General features: G+C 34.7%; 1 protein-coding gene across 1 annotated transcript in view; it reads left to right on the forward strand.

Annotated features, from left to right (window-relative positions):
* LOC150096300 (folliculin-interacting protein 2-like) overlaps positions 1 to 22,212 on the forward strand; it is a 165,876-nt gene that overhangs the window by 45,920 nt on the left and 97,744 nt on the right. Inside the window, exons 4-5 of the mRNA XM_090409025.1 lie at positions 5,339 to 5,439; positions 20,451 to 20,516. Coding sequence (XP_090265151.1) covers positions 5,339 to 5,439; positions 20,451 to 20,516 — 167 coding nt within the window. The remainder of the gene's footprint in view (positions 1 to 5,338; positions 5,440 to 20,450; positions 20,517 to 22,212) is intronic.

A 22,212-nucleotide genomic window follows, 5' to 3' on the forward strand; every position in this document is an offset into this window, starting at 1 on the left:
TGCAAGGATAGAAAAAATCAGAACTCCCTGGTGGACACAGGAAGTTAAAGAGGCAGTGAAGGAAAAGAAGAAAGCATATCAAAAGTTCCTGGCAAATAAGTCAGCTTGTGCTCTTAGAGAATACAGAGAGAAATGTAAGAAAGCTAAACATGGTGTAAAACTAGCTAAACAAAAGTCATGGGAGGACTTTGGCAAGAACATAGAAAATAAATATCAAGAAGGTGGCAAAATATTTTGGAGGTTGTTGAAGAAGCTTAGAAATGGAGGAAAGAGTACTGTAAAAGGAGTTAGAGATGATAAAGGTGGCATGAAAAGAGGAGAAAAAGATATCCTTGAAGTATGGAGTAACTACTTCGAAAAATTGCTAAATGAAACAAGCAGTGATAGCACAGTGGTAAAAAAAACACTCAACAGGCATACAGTCAGTCCTGAAAATACTTCAGGCGCAAACTTTGTTTGCTTACACTTGATAAAGGATTAAACCAAATATGTAATTGGTAGCATAGCCAAGTGATAAAACTTCCATCAATTACATATCAAAACTTCATTTTTTTTTGTGCGAAAATGAATGTTAGTCTTTGATTTTTCATTTGTCAGCTAGATTTTGGAGAGAAAGAAATACAAATCATTACATTCATGCACAAACTTCATCTATGATTGTGAAAATTTCGCAGTATCAAAACCTTGACTCACTTCTCCATTTTTTGTGTTCTGCATCAGAAAATACAATGTATTAATACTACATTCATATATATCTATTAGCTTTAATAAGTCCTTTATCAAAAGCCATCAGTAGTTTTAACACTGTAATAAATTTAGTTTAATCCTTTATCCAAGCGTGAGCAAACAAATTTTGCACCTGAAAATATCTTCAGGACTCGGGTAAGGTAGTACAACACCGGGCAACTCGTAGCAAAGGTGGACCAATCTAACATCACTCCTATCCCAGTATCTCCTATAATGCAAAAAACATCTCCTTGTGGATATGCATAATGTTATGCATTAAGAGAAGGGCCACTACTCAGACTAGTTTCAACCTTTATTGAGGTCTCTTCAGTGGGAGCCAGGCCCAGAAGTGGAGATACCAGGTAGAAGCAATAGCGAGGTCATCTTTACCTATAGGAGTTGCCAAAAGGTGTGCCACCTTTTCATTAAATTACTCTGGATTTAGAGAAAGGTGTTGAAAGTGTATTTTTCACTTGGTTAGGCTATAATAAATTTAGTTTGATCCTTTATCCAAGTGTGAGCAAACAAAGTTTGTGCCTGAAAATATCTTCAGGACTGGGGTAAGATAGTACAACACCGGTGGGCACTGCTAAAGTCTTGCATATTTTCAAGCATGTTTCTTTTTGCTATATTTGGGTTGAGTGTTCTATTTATCAGACTTATAATCTGTAAAAATTTTGAAGTTTTTAATTTTGTCTTTTTCTCCTTATTTCACTTGGATATTTCACATCCAACATAACTGAAAGTATTTATCTGTTCTATTATTTTATTATTAATAACTATTTTGCTTCTAACTGGAGTTTGTCCACAAAATGCCATTGTTGTTTTAGTTTTATCTATGGAAATTTTCATTCCAAACTGTCCTACTATAATGTTTAAATTATATATTGCTCTTTTTAAATTGTCTTCTTTACCTGATATTATTACCTGATCATCTGCAAATAATAGCGTATTTATTTTGTTATTCCGGGAAATTTCTATATGTTGATTGTTTAAGGTGTTTCACTGTATTAATATTTCATTAATGTAAATATTGAAAAGTGTTGGAGACAGAGGGCATCCCTGTCTTACTCCTTGGTTTATAGATTGTTTTTCAGACAACGTTTCATTTATTTTTATTTCATTATCTTTATATATATATATATTCAATATTGCATGTAGTAAAATATTAGGTATATATTTATTCTTTGTACTGTATCAAACAGTATATATCTTTTTTACTTTGTCAAATGCTTTTTCATAATCTATAAACAAAAGATGAGTTTTAAAATTAAATTCTCTTCTTTTTTTCTATAAGTAGTTTTAAACAGAAAGCTGCATCCATTGTAGAGCATCCTTTTCTAAATCCATTTTGACATTCTAATAATATTTTTTCACTGTACATTTTTAGTTTTTCATTAAGTATTCTGCTATATATTTTGTAGCATGTATTCAATAAACTAATACCTTTGTAGTTAGCAGGTTTTGTTTTATCATCTTTTTTTAAATATAGGTATTACTATGCTTGTATTCCATTCTATTGGTATTTGTCCATTTGTATATATTTTATTTAAAAATTTTATTAGTTAATAGAAGAAGTTTTATATATATACACACACACACACACACACACACATACAGGGCTGTTCAAAATTCTACGTACAAACTTTGAGGGGGGAGGTAGGGAAAATCAAAATCAACCATATTCACATAGGAAAGCATGACCCAAACCCACCCAAAAGTGATAGATGACACTGTTCGCCAGCAGTCCAGGTGAGCAATTGGGCTTCCTCATTCAAGCTTTTGACATCGTACGAAGAACGCGTCGTTTTACGAATGCTGAGATGGCAGACATGCATCTCATTTACCATATTATGTAACCGACCACTATTGAACTGTTCAGTTTTGCCTAATAAAGTTTTTTTACAACTACTTACTGCCTTGTGTTATTTCTGTATCTTGGTGTCCCTGTTAGTATTTTCCAGTGGCATTTCTGGTCATGCTTTCCTATGGGAACATGGTGTTGATTTTGATGTTCTCTACCTCCCCTAAAAGTTTGTATGTGGAATTTTGAACTGCCCTGTATACATGTGTGTGTGTGTGTGTGTGTGTGTATATATGTGTGTGTGTGTATATTCAAGTCTTTACACTATTATGTGAGTTCTAAATTTTTTGTTTGGAGATCAAGAAACAAGTAAAAATGGTTTCCAAAGATGACTGTAAGTCATTGTCAGTTGATGCATTCTAGGAGAGGTATAATAATTAATGGTGGTTAGTGTGGGCTTCCCTCAGTGAGTCTCATGATTCCATGGAGATGCTCTATTAATAATAACAGTATCCCGTTGCATATGAATTAATGTATCTGTATGTGAAAATAACCAAAAAAAAAAAAAAAAAAATGCTAATTACTTGTTATAGACAGGGAAAATTTTTAAAGAATCCTATTTTCATCATAAACAGTCAACCCTTGTTGTTGTGATGTGAACAAATTAGTGATGTTGTTTAACATCACTAATTTGTTCTGGGAAAAGTGACATTAAATGGATTACATGTTCTAAAACTTTGAGGTTTTAGGTAATTCATTTCGGAGACAGAAATAAAAATTTATTTCCCCAAAACCTATTAATCAGAGGCTTTGTAAATGTTTTTAAGTTCATAACTAATATTCTTATGCATATTAATTAACATGTATTGCACATACAAATTGAATAATAAATAAATGATAACAATTAAAAAGGTTTATTTATCCTGGTCTTGTACATGCTAAGCTTGAGGTGATGGATAGATGTGGTGAGGAGGAGAAGGATTAATGTTGTGGAAAATCCTGGTGCTTCCTTCTGTTGAGGTTGAAGGAGAATTTCTTGCAGAGGTTTGAAGAAACTCTGTAGAGTATTTTGTTTTTTCCTCTCATTCAACAGTTTTTTTTTTTAAAAAATAGGCCCCATTGCTGTCTTCAAAGTAGCATATGTTTAACTGTATCTCTTGTATTTTGGGATGGAAAGCTATAATCTCCTTAACTACTTCTTAACATTAAAGAAAATGTTTTATCTGTATAGTAGAGACAGCCGCTCTCTCTTCTTTTGGCTCCTCCTCACCACTGTCAGATTCATTTGCCATCTCTTGGAATTCTGCTGCATTTAACTCCCTCTCATGCTCTTGAACTTCCTGCACATCAGCATCAAGTTCCAATCCCATTTCCTTCCCAAGGTGGAGAATTTCAGCTTTATGGTTGCTTTGTCCCTCAAAATATGGATTACAGAGAGCCACAGTTTCTTCCATGTGAAATTCATACTGGTTGTGGTTACCTCTTTCCATGTCTTTATGACAATTCTAACAGCTGTTTTCATTCTTCCAGTATTCACTGAGGATAGAGACATTCCGAGCAGATGTGTGCTCATGGCATTTAGCAAACATCAGTGTATAGATCTTTAAGTTGGCAATGACCTGCTGGTCCATGGACCAGAGGAGAGGAGTGATGTTAGGTGGGAAGAATTTAATTTTGACAAAAGGAAACTTCACATTGGTGTAGGCTGGCAGTTCGGGGTCATGAGCAGGGGCATTGTTCAATAACAGCAATACTTTGAGAAGGGGTTTGTTGGATTTGTGATAGTTTTGCATAGTTGGACAGAAAACTTCTGCCATCCAGTTATTGAAAAGTTCCTGGTAATCCATGCTCTCTTGTTGCTCTTCTAGTAAACCTCAAGAAAAGCCGTTGTGATGCTCTTCTGCCTGGAAATCCTTGAATTTTTCTGAATGATAAACAAGTATAGGCTTGATTTTTAAGGTCTCCAAAGACATTCCCACAAGAGTAGAGTTAAGTGGTTCTTCATGGGCCTCTAGCCTGGTAGTTTGGACTCCTCTTTCTGGCAACTACTTTCAGAAGATACCTGTTTTGTTTGCATTGAAGACCTCCTGTGGAAGATAGCCTTCCTCTTCCACAAGTTCTACAAACTTAGTTTTAAGCTCTTCTGCTGCCTCTTGGCAGCCTTCCCATGCCTCACAACACATAATTTTTCCAGCAACTCTTTGTTCTTAATTATTGCATTTGCAGTGGTCCTAGTCATGCTATATTTTCACAAATATACTTAACACTAAGCCCTTGATTATAATCTTTCTTGGTGCCTTTCTTGATGCTTTACCTGCAGAATCAGCTTCAGAAGATCGAGATCTCTTAGGAGCCATGAGTTTAATTTTGAGTCTTTCTTAATAATAATGTAAAATTAAATTAATTTGCAGTACAGTACTGTAGTACGTACAATGGTACAATAAACATAAGTCATGCAAAAAAATATAAAAATGAAGTCATAGGTCACTATACACAACCAGTCAACAAAACACCTGGAGAACAATGACTAACTGTGATATTCCATGCCTTCCTCAACCGGTCATCATACAGGCCTCACGGGAGCATCATATGAGTAATGCATGATGGTAAACGAGTAGGTGATGAAGAACAAAGGCATGTAGGCCAATGGAAGCTTTGGCTTTAAACAAAAAGATGAAAACCAAGCATGACTTTAAATGAAGTTTGACTGTACTTTCTTTTTCAACTCATATTTAGTCAGTTTTGTATTTTAAATTATTTGAAATATTAATATCATTATTTAAATTTAAGGAAAGTGATGTTTTACAGTTTCTGAAACCATCTTCTGATGTAAAGATGTTAGGTGAAATGATATTTGGTTCGGTTGCTATGACATACCATGGTACTTGTACTAAGATTCATACCATCAGGTAATGATTGTTTTGCTTTATTTTTGTATATGATGGATTAAGAAATTGCATTTTCTTCTTTTATGTATAGTTTATAATTAAAATTTTAGTGTTACATGAATTATTATATTTAATGTAATAATAATTATACTGTTCATTGATCAGAAGATAATTCAATACTGTTCACTTATAATGAAAATATTGCAAACTGTGTATCATTAATAAAACTGGACTGCAAAAAATCAAGGCTTCATATTTTGGGTGATGGTGGAAAGTGAATTGAAGTTCAGAGGACAGATTACAAAAATAGGCAAAATTGCCCTTGATGTTAAATAATGTACTAAATAAAGATATGAAGGTTATTGTTTCTCTGTATATTAACTGATATAACCATATCTCAACTAGTCTGCACAGGTTTGGTCAATTGAGTTTTTTGGAGATGAAATTGGTGAAGAGGATCTAGAGGTGTGATCAGTTCTCCCTTTGAGGATAGATTAAAGATTCGTGGGCTACAAATCATTTGATTTTGTAAGAAGTTTTTACATGACAAGAATGGGGGGGGGAGGACCCTAGAAATCGTATAGTAGCATAGTAAGTAGGGATGTAAGGAAATAAGATAATTTGCTTAGAGAATGGTGAATAAGTGGAAATTTGTCATACTTCTCCTTGAGGTCAAGGAGAAGTATGACAAATTTCCACTGCTATTCTGTAAATAATGATTATGTGCACTGTGTGCAACTTTAGACTCCATAGAGATGCCTATGTTGTAGTAGTACTACACCTCCAAATCAAAAAATTTGAATAATCAAAGAAATTGTGTTGAATGATTTGTGATTCTAATTTATCATCATCAAATTTCTGACATGTATCCTCAATGGGTGTACAGGATATTATGATAGTACTGTATGAAGAACTTACATTACTAACTTCTTATCAACAATTTTCCTCCAAATCAAACTGTTGCCTGTCAAGACAGTTATATTCCCATGATTTCTCAACTATTTGTTATAAAGTGAATATCTGATCCTGACAGCCTCTATTTGGCATGAATCCAGCTTGTTCTTCACCAAGCTTCCTTTCCACAATCCTCCTGAACAATTTCTCAATTTATACTTGCATAAACCTTTCCAGGAACACTCAGTAGGGAAATATCTCTGTAATTTTCACATTCAGTTTTCTTTCCCTTTTTATATATGGATACAATGAGAGCTCTACTCCAATCATCCAGAATTTATCCCTCTATCCAGGCCTTCTGAACTGTGCAGTGCAGCTACTGCAAAATGTTTATACCTCAGTACTTGAGCATTTCTGGTTGAATATCATCTATCCCTGCTGCCATTCCACATTTCAGAATTTTGATGGCTTTTTTCTACTTCAAATATGGATGTGTACACCAATTCTCCATTGACGTGGTAGATTGATTCCAGAAAAAACTGTGTAAAAAAGAATACAGTGCATATGAAAAACCTAGAAGAATGGTTCCAGATGTGAAAACCTGATACGAACAATAAATTATTTTCAAACAAAACATATGAAAATCATTGAATAAAACTCTCTCTTTAATTTTAATGGAATATTTTTTATTTTAAATACTTATTTAAAGTATATACATATCTATCTTTCTTAAAGAAAATAGTGTCACTAATAAAACAAATTCAAAAAGGCTCAAATATACCTGCTCGTATGGTTATTAGTTAAATTTTATTCGCAGTCACTTTCTGACAGTAACCATGTTCTTTTGTGAGATTGGAATAAATTCACTTCCATCACTTGAAATGCTTTGGCTGTACTGTTCGTACTGCAATGCCGAAATGTTTTCTTTGGTAAAAGGAGCTAAATTAGCACTAATATCCAATAATTCCGAAATTTTTTTTTTACCACGAACTCTGTCATTAATTGTTGAGGTCCTGTTTTGGCTAGATCTTTGTATAATTCTTCATATTGCACCATACATGACTTCAGTTCCGGTTTAAACTGTTCAGCTTGTTCAGTATTTGGATCATGTGTAACAAAATAACTTTGCAATTTACTAGATATTTGAAACTTTCTTTAATTAATCCTGCAGTGAGTGGAATCTCTTCATCATCATCACTTTTTTCTTTTTCATCGAGATTCTCAAGGACAGCTTCTATTATTTCGTCATCACTAAGCCTTGTCAACCATCAATTCTTCAATATCTGCAGACAAAAAATCATCAAATCCTTCTCTGCCAACTGCATGTGCTAATCTGATGATATTGGGATATTCAGTTGTATGCAAAGGTACAGGGGCTTTTCTTTTTCACACATTCTGGCCAGATAACTTTGCAGCATGCATTTAAAGTTATTTTTAATTCTGATAACACCACTTAGCAAGTTTGATGCAATCCAAAATAGAAAATTTCTTCCACACATCAATAACTGTCAATAAATTATCCTTATCTAGTTTATCCAAAATGTATTGGAATGCTCTTCTTATGTAGTAAGTTTTGAAGGTAGCGATCACACCCTGGTCTAGTGGTTGTATTAGGTGGCAGAAAACAAAATTCCACATTTGGATGTTCTAAAACAGGATGGCAAGGCACATTGTCTATAATCAATAAAACTTGTCCAGATTTTTTTTTAAAATAGTGTTTAACTTCTGGAACAAAACATTGATGGAACTATTCATTAAAAATTTCTTTTGTAACCCAACTTTTTTCTTTGCCTTCCAGTCCACTTGTAATGTGTTGAAATCCACACCTTTCATTGTCCATGATTTTAGGAATTGATTAATGAGTAATGGTTTTAGTTGCCAAAATTGTGAGGACAACACAAAGACTTCAGGGAATGATGCAGAGGACATGACTTGTAGAAGTAGGGAGATTCTTGTTCTGTTGTATAAGGCTTTGATTAAGCCACACATGGACTACTGTGCATAGATTTGGTCACCTGGTTTTCAAAAAGATGAAGAGATGTTGGAAAGGGTCCAGAGGCTAAGATAGTTTCTGACCTCTGGGATGTCGAATATGAGGAAAGGTTGAGAAGGTGCAATTTACAGAGTATTGGATAAGAGGAAGAGGGGAGATATGATAGAGACCTACAAGTTTGTAAGGGTTGTTATAAGATCAATGTTGGAGAAGTTCTACAGAAAACAGTGGGAGATCAGGGGAGAACCAGAGGTCACCCCTGGAAACTGTATAAGGAGGGTGTGAGCAGGGGAGCGAGAAGCAGGTTTTTTGCATGCAGAGTTGTGAATGATTGGAATGCCTTACCTGGGAGTGTAGTTTCTGCAGAGAATTTCAGTGTTTAAGGCATGGTATGATGAGCTGTGTCGTTTTATCATGGTATGATAAAATGACTGCCTAGATGATTCTTTGACTCCATGGGTTCTTGGAGTAATAATAATAATAATAATAATAATAAATCACGATCCTTAGCTGCTTTAAAGGAGCTAAGAATCGTGATTTTGCTTTTTTTTTGTGATTTCACTATATAAGTTCTACTTGGCATTTTTTTGTAATCCTTTATTTAAAACATTTGAGGGGATTCCCCCATAATTCACGTTTAAGTACATATGTTCCGTTCTAAGAAATGATAAGTATAATGGAAATACTCTTTTTAACAGAACTGAATTCAAACAGAAATTTTAAAAATAAGCATAATTTTAACTGTTAAAATCAAAATGCACCATTTAAAGATAGAACTGCTTTTGTTTTCTAAACTGTGTTATTTCAAAATCATGTAAAAAAAAGGCCGTGTAAAAAGAAAATTGCCTGTATTCCTGATTGCATGCCTGTTGAGTGTTTTTTACCACACTGTAACTACTTGTTTCATTTAGTAATTACTCCATACATCAGGGATATGTTTTTCTCCAGTTTTTATGTTACCTTTATCATCTCTAATTCCTTTTACTTCACTCTTTCCTCCATTTCTGATCTTTTTCAACAGCCTCCAAATTATTTTGCCATCTTTCTGATATTTATTTTGTATGTTCTTGCCAAAGTCTTCTCATGACTTTTTGTTTAGTTATTTTTACACACAGTTTTAGCTTTCTCACATTTGTTTCTTTATTCTCTAAGAGCACAAGCTAACTTATTCGATGCTTTCTTTTTTTTCCTTCACTGCCTCTTTAACCTCATGCATCCATCATGGAGTTCTGATTTTTTGTATCCTTGCAGAAAACTTCACCACATGCCTCTCTGGCTGAATCAGGCAATTTTTTCTTTGGTGTTTGCCACTGAATTTCCTATGTTTAGTCCCTGTTCTCAAACTCTTTCATTTTTTTCTTCAATAATGTTTGTTTACAGTTCACATCTGAAAACTGCTTAAATATTTTCTGCTTTAAAACTTTCTTACATATTCTTCTTTTCAATATGAAATTCAATTTTATACTGCTCAAGACTAAATGGTGATCACTTGCAATTTCAAATCCTCTCTACACTCTAGTGTCTTGCACCAGTGAGAAAACATACTATCAACAATAACATAGTCAATGAGACTTTTCTTATTCCTTGCCTCTTTTCTTCATGTTAATTTATACATATATTTATGTTGGAACATTGTGTTAATTAATGTTCCAACATAAATATGTGCATAAATTCACTGCATGTGCTAATCTGATGCAAAGAAAAAAAAAAAAAACCTGACCAGAAATCCAACAGGTATTTGCCATTATTATTAACTTTGCTCTTTTCTCCAAATTTTTGCCAAATATTTCTGTCTGTCTGACAATCCTTTCCTACTCTGCTATTTAGATCTCAACAATGACCAACTTTTCTTTTTTTTTTTCATTGTGTCAGTTGCTTTCTCTAAAGCCTCAAAAAAATTCCTTTAGTTGTACCTTAATAGAATGTTCTGTGGGACCATAGTCACAAATAAGTCTGATTATCCAGGTTTCCATTCTGATATTTGTCCACATCACTCCACTTGATATTGCGTGCCATTCAAGAAGATTAGCCTTGTATTTGGTATTGAATACTATCGGTACTCCTTCTTTTCCCTGATTTTTATTGCCCAAAAATAAAATTTTGTATTTAATGCTTAGAAAGATCTCACAGATTTTTGTCTTTTTTGTTTCATTCTCTCCTATTATGTCGATCTGGTACTTATCTAATTCCTCAGCTTGCTTCATTTCTTTGCCATTCAGGCTTCTTATATTGATGGTACCAATCTTGAACTCTGGTGATGTGTTTTAGGATTTGTTCCATTAGCTGACTTTTCGTTGTTCACAGTGGTTCCCTAGTAAAAACAGTGGGGGGGGGGGGGCTTGTTTAACCTGGCGATGCCCCAGCTGGCATGAAATTCTGTCATGTTGTACCATCATTTTATATTGTGGTTTAAGCCAATAAGAATACAATTTCGTCAGCTAAATCCCAAATTACCAGCCCATCCTTGTTTATTCAATCTTCACCTTCTTGTGGTGCACCCTGTTAGGGTGCACCATGAGACGGCGAGGATTGAACATTAGATCAGAAGCCCTTGTCAGTTCTTTACATTCCTTTAGAGGCTATGCGGAGGCCTGCTCTCAGTTATACAGTTTCGACCCTTAAGCACCGTAGTTCTAATTTATTGCATGGAAAATAATTATTACCAAATATGAATTAGCATCATCTAAATCTAAATACTTTGTAGATTATAAATACAGTCTTCTTCTCTCTCTTCCATCATCTATGTGGATTATGATGAGGCTGAATGAACTCTTTCCTCTTCTGTCTGTCCCTGGAGAGTGAACATTTCTGCCCACTTTGGTGTTGCTTGTTGTGATTTGGTTTTCAGGTCTTCTTGTATTTTGTTTATTTATCTAATTCTGGGCTGCCCTTTGGATCTTTTACCTTCCATCATTGTATACTGGGCTTTTGGTCATATGGCCAAACCATTGCAGTCGTTTTTCTTGGATTTTGTCTATTATTGTTATTTCTTGTTTTAGTCATTTCCTTATGTCTTTGTTTCTTAATCTCAGCAGAGATACTCCAAGTAATCTTCTTAGTCAACCTATTTCAGTAGTTTTTTTTTTTAGCTTTTTTGAGATTCCCCCATTCACTTCCATAGAGAAGTATTGGGAGAACCATTGTTTCATATGTTCTTACTTTCATTACTTGTTTTATGGCACTCGACTTCTATAATTTTTTAGTCATCCAAAAGTTTGAAAAGTTTGGCACATTGACTGATTCGTCTGTTTATATCTTTTGTAATTTCACTGTTTTACTCAATTACTTCTCCGAGGTAAGTGAAGTTTTCTACCTACTCTAGATTCTTACTATCAGTTTCAATTTTCAGATTGGTGTTTGTTTTTCCTATTTCAATAATTTTTTGGGAATTTTCGACCATTCTTCCTGTAGACATGTAATGAGGTCCTGAACTGTTATGGGGCAGACATCCCTTGAACTGACCTGACCTGATGCTCCAGTTCATCCAACAGATGTTCATTTGGGTGGAGATCAGGGCTCTTTGGAAACCAGTCAAGTGTGGTGACATTCATGTCCACAAGTCATGCAGTTACAGCAGCAGCATTATTACATGGTACATTGTCTTGCTGAAAGAGACAATGGTCAGAACCTCTCGGTGTTCTCGGTTTGTGTCACCACAGAGGTCTGAGGCCAAACTGAGAAAAACAGGACCATACTATGACATCACCACCTCTGAATTTCATAGTTGGGGTTATGTGCTCTGGTAAGAGACATTCACTGGGCATCCATCACACTCATACCTGCCCATCTCCTTGGTAGAGGTGTAATGCAATTCTTTGCTCCATAACACACCTTTCCAAGCTTCCACGTCCCGCTGTACATGCTCTTTGCACCACTAAAAATGACACTGCATGTTGGTTCAGGTAATGTGGGACTTGCATATCGCAATCCTACTTTGGAAACTAATGTTCTGAATGTTTTTGTAGAGATTTGTGTTCCATTCGTTGCTGGTTTGCTTATGAATAGTGGTTTTTACATATTAACCTCTGTAGCAACCTATGGTGATGTTCAGTGAGTGTGGTGGGTCATCCATTGCAGGTAACACTTGCAGTTGACTCCCTGCACATCTATCTCAGTATGGTATCACTGATTGTTGACTTGGGATGGTTTAATTTGTCAACAATTTGCCAAACAGATAGGCCTGCAACATGGCATCCTATCACAATGCCTTTTTTCAAACTCTGTCAGTTCCCTTCTTGCAGCCATTTCACTCAGACACATTTGCATTTACTTAGAAGCATCATATTCCTCCAATTTATACAGTCTACAAAAACTTGACTCTTTACATGGAAATGACTTCTTTTCAAGCAGTGTATTCGAAATAAGGAATATGAAACTGTAGGGTTAATAGTTAATTGTCCTAAAATTGTTGGAATAAGTGAGATGTGGTTGGAAGGATGACATTGACAGGAAGTGGAGGGATGTGTAGTTTTTCATGAAGACAGACAGGGCAGAGGGGGGGGGGGGAGGAGAAGTTGTGCTCATCCAAGTTGGTGATGCAAGGAGCATATAGTGACAGTGGTTTTGGAGCAGTATGGTGTGTGAAGTAGAGGTGGACAGGATGAAATGTTTGCCAAGATGTTGTTATAAGCCTAGTAATGTGGATGGTAGTGGGAACGAAATCTATAAGGAAATTGGTCTGACTAATAAGAAAAGGGATCATTACGACCGATTTCAATTTTGGTAATATAGATTGGAATGAAGAGAACACCAGGATCCCAAGAGAATGAATTTCTTGAGTTTTTGAGAGACAGCTATGTAACAGAGTACATAAGGATTGAGGGTCTTGAGGGTCACTTGACCAGCCATATTAGGACTTTTTTTAGAAAGGGGTGTATATGGAACTAATGTGGAGAATTATGACACTCAGGAAGTGGTTTGCATCTGTATCATGGAACGAGGAAACTGAAGAGGTGAAGCACATAATGTAGAAGAAAAAGCATTATGGAGTGCAATAACCAATTATATGAGGGAGGGGTGTTCAGAGAGCAAAGGAAGGTAACTTGCTTGGTAAGAGTAGCAAAAAGTGCAGTATGAGCAGCAGCTAGTAAATGAGGCCAAAAGAAATCCTAGGGATTTTTTTCGATATGGGTGAATGGCAAGATTTAAAATTTGGGAAGCTAAGATGGCATGCAGAGTATAAGATTGGTGGGAATTTCTTAAAGGAGATGAAGGATCTTCTTTAAGATATGTTACATATCTGTATAAAGACCTGAAATTTCATGGACATTTTGCTAAAATTGTAAGGATTGCAGCAGGATTATGGCAGTGATGTGGAGAACACTGACACTGTTATGATTCCATTGTACAAGCTTTTGTACAATGGAATCATAACAGTATTGTACAATGGAACTGCATATGGATTACTGTGCACAGATTTGGTCACCTGGTTTTCAAAAGGATGAAGAGATGTTGGAGAGGGTTCAGATGTGATTAGCTCAGTTAGTTTCAGGGTTTCTGAAATGTTGAGCATGAGAACAGATTGAGAGAATGTAAATTGTGGTGCCTAGCAGATAGAAAAAGGGTGGGATACAATCAAGATACACAATTTGATAAGGGGTAATTGACAGATTAATGTTGATGACAGTTTTTTTCATAGAATGGCTGGAGATGGGGAAAAAAGTGGCTGTCTGGATAAGGAGGGTGAGAGCAAAGGGATGAGAAGTAGTTTTTTTTTTTTTCATGGAGAGCAGTGGATGATGGGAACACATTGCCTGAACATGGTGAGTGCAGAGAACAGTGAACTAATTTAAGTCATAGTATGATGAGCCATGTGTGAGTGGGACTGCCCACAATGAGTCTCTTGACTCTGTAGAAGTCTGATGATGATAATATTATAGTTTGAAGTAGTACATGGGTTCAGATTTTAAGTGTTTTAGTAATATTTGTTAATTACACCATATTGTTAATATTATATATATATATATATATATATATATATATATATATATATTTATATGTACAAAGTATTAAGATTGTTCCATTCATCACAGTACAACAATCTTTTAATTCTTTATATGCATATATTTAAGAGGCATGCTTTTAACTGTTTGTTGGCAACCTTCCTACCTGAACACTTAAATCTAATTGCTGTCTCTGGAATAAACTGCATGCTTTCAATGAGAAAAAAAAAAGTGCCATACTGTAGTATGGCACTTTTTTTCCCTTCAAAGCAAAGTGTGGCAAAAGGATATAAGCTATAATATAGTCAAATCCTAATTCAAAAGTCAGCCTGATTGACCAGATGGCAGCCTCTCTGATTCACTGGATATTTGTGAATGTCTTTAGATGGTGGCTAATTTTCATTTCCCAGTGTTGACTGTGTATTAAAAATCTGAACTTGCTTAAAAAAGTACTGTTTGATGTCTAGAACAGGTTTTTGGATTACTTAATTTTTAGCCATTGCATGCTGTAGGTCTACAACTATCTGTGGATTGAATTCACATTTAAAGTGAAATTAAAATAGAGATAGAGAATAAAAACAGTTTGAGCAGCTTATCAGATTCTTGATTCTTATTTTGGTGTGGAAAGAAACAAGCTCTGCAAGCTAAAGACAACCCACAAGAATTCTGTCAATATGCTGCAAGTAAAAGAAAGAATGAATGAATGTGAAAGAATAACTACTGAATGCAGGTGACAGATGTAGAAGAGATTGTTCAACTAATGAGTGCTCATTTTAATAAGAGCTATCAATTTGGCATGCATCATTAAGCTCAGTATTACTTCTTCACTGGATGAAGAAACTCAGGTGTGAAAACAATGTTCAGCAATAAGGAGTGATGGAACATCAGCATGGATGCTAAAAGAGTGCTCTTCAGAATTGGCACTATGACCTTGACCAGACTGTAATTTGAGCCATGGAACAGGTAACATTCTATTGGAGTGGAAGAATGTATGATAATCCTATTGCACAAAAGGGTGATGCAAAGACTGATATATCTAACTGTGGATTGGTAAGGAAGAGTTTTGAAAAGTTGTTAAGAGCTCACATATAGAAATCAGCTGACAGTGAATCTATTCTTTGCAAAGAACAGCTTGAGTTTAGAAGGTCGTGTTTGAACAACTTGTTCACATTTGATAATGTTTGATAAGGGGAATGAATGGATACACCATAATAGTTTTGTACTTTGCTGATTACAAAACTTAAAGAATTTAGTATAGAAGGCAGTAGCATAAGTTGGGGGGATATGTGGATTATAAACCATTAGCTTTAATAAGAGGATGGCTGACCTGACCAATATCAAAAAAGTGGTGTATGGAGAGTGACTGCAAGATTTAAGGTGACCAGTGGCTTACTACAGGGATCAGTCTGTAATCAGACTGAATAACATTGTTATTCAGTCTTTACAATGAAATTGGGAAAGCTTTGACAGATAGCATACAGCTATTTGCCGTTGATGCAAAGATGGACAGGATAATCAGGAATAGGACTCACATGCAGCACTTGTAGAATGATTGAAATATGCTGGAATTGTGGGCTTTTGAAAATGATCCCATATAAATGCATAGCTATACACTTCAGTGTAGTGAGATATCCAAAATTTGCAATTTCTCTTATAATCTATTTCCCACACAGAACCAATATCATCATTAACAGCTCTCCTTTGTGTTCTCTCCACTATATCTGCATCACTTCAGAAAACTAGGAGACCAGACTTGTACATAGTTCAGATGAGGTGATGCAGATATAGTGGAGTACTACACTTAATGTATAAGTATTGCAATTATCATGCAAATTGTATTTAGATCTTTACTATATATAACTCATTTCTCATCTTAAACTTCCTGTCTATTAAAATTCTACAGAGATTGCAGAATTTTAATAAATAGGAAGGTCCTTTGTCTTTATGAAGTTTATTATTATCGAGACCTCTAGCGAGTCAAAGACTTGTTGAGGAAGGCATGTATTGCCTACATCAGCTGTCATATGTACCTTTTCTTAAACTCTTACATACTAGAGGCATTCACCACTCCAACAGGCAAACTGTTCTACTCACTCATGGCTCTATGAGAGAAAAATCTAACCCTTATCCCTGTTTTTTTTAACTGCACACAAACTGAATTTACACAGATGTCTCTCCATCTTCCATATAATGAAAAATTTTATCAGCTGATATCCTATAATACCCTCTCAAAAGTTTATAGGCCTCTTATATTAACCCTCTTTCTTCTGTCTACAAGCATCTGCAAGTCCACATACTTTCAATTTATCCTCGTAATCTACATTCCATAATCCTGATATCATCTTGGTAACTTATCTTTTGCAGGTTTTCTCTATAGTTGCCTCCATAATTTATTATAATGAATGACAATTGCCATTCTACCACAATCTACCACAAGTGTGATAGAATACTATGCGAAAGGCTGTTGCATAAACTGGAGAATATGGGATTGGAACATGTACTATCAACTTGGATAAGTGGACAGTTGACATACAGGTATCAAAAAGTGGTATATGGTGAGTGTAAATCTGCCAGATTTAATGTGACCAGTGGTATACCCCAGGGTTCAATCCTGGAGTATAACACAATTAATGATATTAGGAAGGATCTAACAGGAGATGTTTAATTCTTTGCTAATGATGCAAAGATAGGCAGGGCAGTCAGGGGGATTATACTAATATCTAGCACTTACAGAAATTTGAATAGGCTGGAAATTTGGGGAAATGAAAATGGCTGACAGTTAATGTTAGCAAGTGTAAAGTTAAACTTACTTTGGCATAATGAAATTTGCAATGGCAAATCATATTTGTGGGATTATGCTATGGAAAACTGATGAGGCTAGTATTCTTGGAGTTATGGTGGATAACTCCAAGAATTGGAGTTATGATTTGAATTAGAATTTCAAAGGTTACATTGCAAAAATTGGAGACAACCCAGAGGATAATTGTGATTTTTGAAATGAACACGGACATGTAAGGATAGGGAAGTCTCTTCACCTCTTTAGAAAGCCTTGATATGACAGCAGATATGGTCTCATGGGTTCAGAGAAGATATGAAATTCTGTAAAGAATGTTTGACTAAACTTAGACAGGATAAGAAAAAGGATCACAACAGGAACAGTCAGAAAAGTACCATATTGTTATTAATATTATGATTACTTGGTAATCATAATATTAATAACAATATGGTAAGTCAGTTAAAATCTAAGAAAAATAAGAGGTGATATGGTATGGTGACTCAATCCTAGAATTTGCACTTGCCAAGAGCGTCACCACTTCTAAGTTTCCCTGGGGGAAAAAATCAAACATATGACAGCCATAATTGAAAACCAAAAAAGAAAAGTAAAAGAGATGATAGTTCTGGTAGGTACTAATAACTTAAGTAGTGACAAATATAGTATGACAGAAGATGTGAAAGGTCTGTTGAAGAAGCGAGAAAGAAATGTGGGAGAGTAAAAAAATGTAGGATTGCTACCCAGATATGACAGTACTGAGTTAAGAAAGAAGGCAATGATAGCAAATGATTTCACATGCAGGCTATGTAGAAGAAATGGATGCGAGTTTTTAGATGTGCGGAGTATGTTTGATGGCAGAAAAGACTTGTATAAGAGAAATGGCCTGCACTTGAATTCATTTGGCATCAGGAGCCTGGAGAAATTACTTCTTGGTATGAGACAAAATGCAGAGAGTAAGGGAAACCAGATCATCAAGGGAGGAATGGGAAAAACGTGTGTGAAAGTTCAAATGTAATAAAAATATGAATATCTTCGAACATGGTTATGTATGTGGCAAAGTGGTGGAAAAATATGCTTTGGGTTCAAACCTTTTAAGTATATCTGGGGAGGGAAAAGAGAAAATTCTAGAACAAGACCAAATAATTGTATATCTAATTATAAGAATAGGCTAGGTGGTAATTTATTATGTCAATACACAAATGCCAGGAGCATCAGAAACAAAGGGGTTGAGTTTGTTGCTTTATTGAATACGATGTGGCTTAAGATTGTTGGCATCAGTGAAACCTGGTTATCTGAATCAGATGTGGTAAGTGGGATTGAGTGTAATGGATATACTATTTTTAGGAATGACAGAAGAGATAGGAGAGGAGGAGGAGATGATATCAGATGACTTAAGTCCAGTTAGGGTAGAAACATAAGAAAACAATGATGGTAACAATGTCCCATGTAGTGGTGAGTTTGAATCTATCTGGTGTGAAGTGTAGGTTAACAGAATGAAATATATGGTGAGGTGTTGCTACAGACCTGGCAGCTCTTGTTTCAGGGGACGAAGAAATGCATCATGGATACCAACTGAGTGATCATTATGGGTGACTGTAATTTTCCAAACATTGATTGGGTAGGAGAGAAATCTCGTGATAAGAAAGAAGTGGAATTTATTGAATTTTTGCAAGACAACTTTCTCAAGTAGCGTGTAAAAGAAGGAACTCTAAGTCAAAGAGTGTTGGATTTGCTCATAGCATTAGAAGGAGACTATTGTACCACCAATTGGTGACAGTGCATGCTGTGCTTACTTTAGAAGTATCTAATTGTATTGATGCTCAGATTCAAACAGGTTATATGCTGAACTATAAAACTATAACTGATACCATGTGACCAAAGATAGCATTCTCTTAAATTGATCATAATATCAGTTACTGAATGGGAAAAATGTCAGCAATGCATGGGAATCTTTGAAAAAGCATTTAAATGAGGCAGTATCTTAATGTATCCCTGGTGTTTGAAAAATAAATAGGTTGAAAGTGAAATGGATGTCTAACCTTATTAAGTAAGAGATCCACAAGAAGATGTGGAAAGAATATTGTGAGAATAAGAGTGAGTGAAGTTATGAAATATATAAAGCTCAGGCCTGAAAAGTAATGAGTATTGTGCAGAAAGCTAAATTGGAGTATGAAAAGAAATTGGCCATGCAAGCTAAAGGGAGTCCAAAAGAATTTTATCATTATGCCATAAGCATAAGAAAGAATGAATGTGAAATAATAACTTTATTGAATGCAGATGGTACTCGAGTTTCGGAAGTTAAGGTTAACGAGTGCTCACTTTGCTAAGATGTATCAACCAGGTATATGTAACATGGTGCACAGTGCTACTGCTACATTGGATGAAGTTAGAAGGTTCATGAAAATGAGGTTGAAGAATTGTTGCATAACTTGGATAAGAATTGGTGTATAGGGAGAGATGGAATATCAGCCTGTTTGCTAAAGAAATGTTCAGCCAAATTGTTTAGGGCTTTCATATGTTTGTATAACTCTAGTCTCAGCTCAGGAATGATACCACAGGAATGTATGATAGTGCCATTGTACAAGGGTGGTGCAAAAACCAATGTGTCTAACTACCGACCTATCAGTATCTCTGGTGTGGTAATGAAGATTTTAGAGAAGTGGTAAGACCTCGCATACAAAAATGGGTAGACAAACATGCTGTACTCTGCAAGGAGCAACATGGATTTACTAAAAGAAGGTCATGTTTTAGCAATTTGCTCATATTTTATAACAATGTTATGGCAGTGATTCGCTATATGACAGTGGTCTGAAACCTAACATGTCATATGAATGGGATATGTCTGTGTAATGTTTATATATAAATATATTTATATATTCTGCTGATGCTAAAGACAAACTCTATCATTCATCCAATCATATGGAACAAATCGGAAAATATCTTTCGATGCTATGATGAACTGGAAAGAAGAATTATAGAATCTAAAGAAATCATCATTCATCCAGTACATCTCAACACTAACCTCAGCTATAATTTCTCAGACTGTCATTGCGCTGCTATTCAACTTTGGCGTTCATGAGACCTTGAACACATGCTCATGCCCAACAATGAAGAGTACGCAGAACAGCTTCAAATGTTAATATGTTAATGATATAATGTATAGATTTTTTTCTCTCACAATGTTTGTTGGTAGTTCCGTCATGTTATGCACCTGAAGAAGTCTTTTAAGAAGATGAAATTAGTTGTGCAGTTTATTTAAATTAAAATAGTGTTTCTATTTTTATCTCTCGGCTTATATCATTTAATCTATTTCAAAATATATATATATGTATGTATGTATATTGCTTTCTTGTCTTTTCTTTCCTCCCCATTCTTAATTTTTTTTTGTGTTGTAATTTAACTATATGCTTTTTATTATTATTAATAACAGATCACCACCACAAGTTATGTTTAGCATGGTGTTTCCAGAACCACATTATCACTCTGCTGCTTATGTGTAAGTATTTAGATTTAGTTATAGCTGATTTTTTTTTTTTTTTAGTCATTATCAAATTTCCAACTATATTGTATGTTTACAACGTTTTTTAATTTGATTGTTTAGTTTAATACATTACAGCTGTTACTTTTAATGGTTTTGTTTTAAAATTATATTTTGTCAAATATAATTTTATCCAATAACTTTTGTTATTGGATAAATTATATTTGACAAAAGTATATTCTTGTTTAATTTTTGCACCAGCCTGGATGTATATATATGTCTGCTAAAATGAGGATGTGAAGCATATGATTGAGTTAAAGAAACACGGATAAGAAGTGCTGACCATCAATTATTTCCATTAAGAAGTGTGATAATCCTTCACATTCAGCAGAACCATTAAACAGATTAACTCACATTTGTAGCTAGTCTTAGAGCCAATGCTATTAAGTGGCATGAAATGCATAGGTTCCTTACAGTACCTGCTGTGTGACTGTAGTTTTAAAGTGATATAGCTAAAAGCATACAGTATATTTTGTAGTCTTTTTTTTTTATTATATCATTTTATAGTTCATTAATGTCAGGACAAAATAAGAGAAACTTTCATTCTAAATTTTTTTATTTTTTTGAGTGATGGGTTTGATTGATGTATACTGAAAATGGTTGCTATCAATTACTGTATATAAATCTTGTATCAGCCTAGATAAAGAAATGCCAGAATCTTTTTGTAATATGCTGTCCCATTATATGGTTAGATGTCTGTTCAATTTTTATCTTCAATAAAGATTTTTGAGAACAAAATTACTTTCATGAAACAATTATTTCATAAAATGGCTATTTCATGATAAGCCGTCACTACTGAGTATGAGATGAGTGCTTTCTTACAGCATATGCATTGTCACTGTAATTTTAAACAAATATATACTGAAGGTATACAATATATTTTATACTTCTAGTTCTTTTGTCATGTAATTATTCACATAACTGACCACTTAATTAGCAACCTTTTTGTAGCTATACATAAACATCACTTATACAGCATTATATGTATAAGTGATGTTCATGTATAGAATACATGGCCACTTGTGTCACCATGTGTTCTAGGCAACTATTTAAGAATACTGCTGGTCGACAATCATCAGTAGGGTTGATCACGGTAGGAAAAACAAAGGATTTTCCAGAGTTTGATAAAGGGCCTATATGTGGGTGCCCATCTGGCTGGAGCTACCATTTTGAAACATCAGAGCCGACTGGTTTCTCAAAAAGTGAGATATCCTGTGTGTTTAATCAACGGAAAAATAACCTACATTGCACGTAATTGTGGTCCTAAAACAGTTCTGTTAGGAACGAGATCACCATTCATCTGAGAAGAATCAAGTTTCTCAACTAATTATTTTTTTACTGAGAGGGGGGGAAGGGAAGAAAGAAAAATGCCATCAATGTATATGGAAAATGGTTACTATCATTTTTTGCACATAAATCTGGTATCAGCCTAGAAAAAGAAATGCTAGAATCATTTTTTTCATAGGGTCTAATTATAGTTAGATAACAGTTTAGTTTTTTATCTTCAATAAAGATTTTTGAGAACAAAATTACTTTCAAACAGGTGTTTTCATTGAATAATGGTTTCATGATAACCAGCATCACTAAGTAGCATGAAAGTAGTTTCTTACAGGGCTCCAGAAATCAACCTGCCCAATTGCTAAAGGCAAGTTAT

Source organism: Typopeltis vanoorti, chromosome 19, assembly GCF_054136105.1.
Source record: "Typopeltis vanoorti isolate ZY-2024b chromosome 19, IOZ_Tvanoo_1.0, whole genome shotgun sequence".
NCBI classification, from domain to species: Eukaryota; Metazoa; Arthropoda; class Arachnida; order Uropygi; family Thelyphonidae; genus Typopeltis; species Typopeltis vanoorti.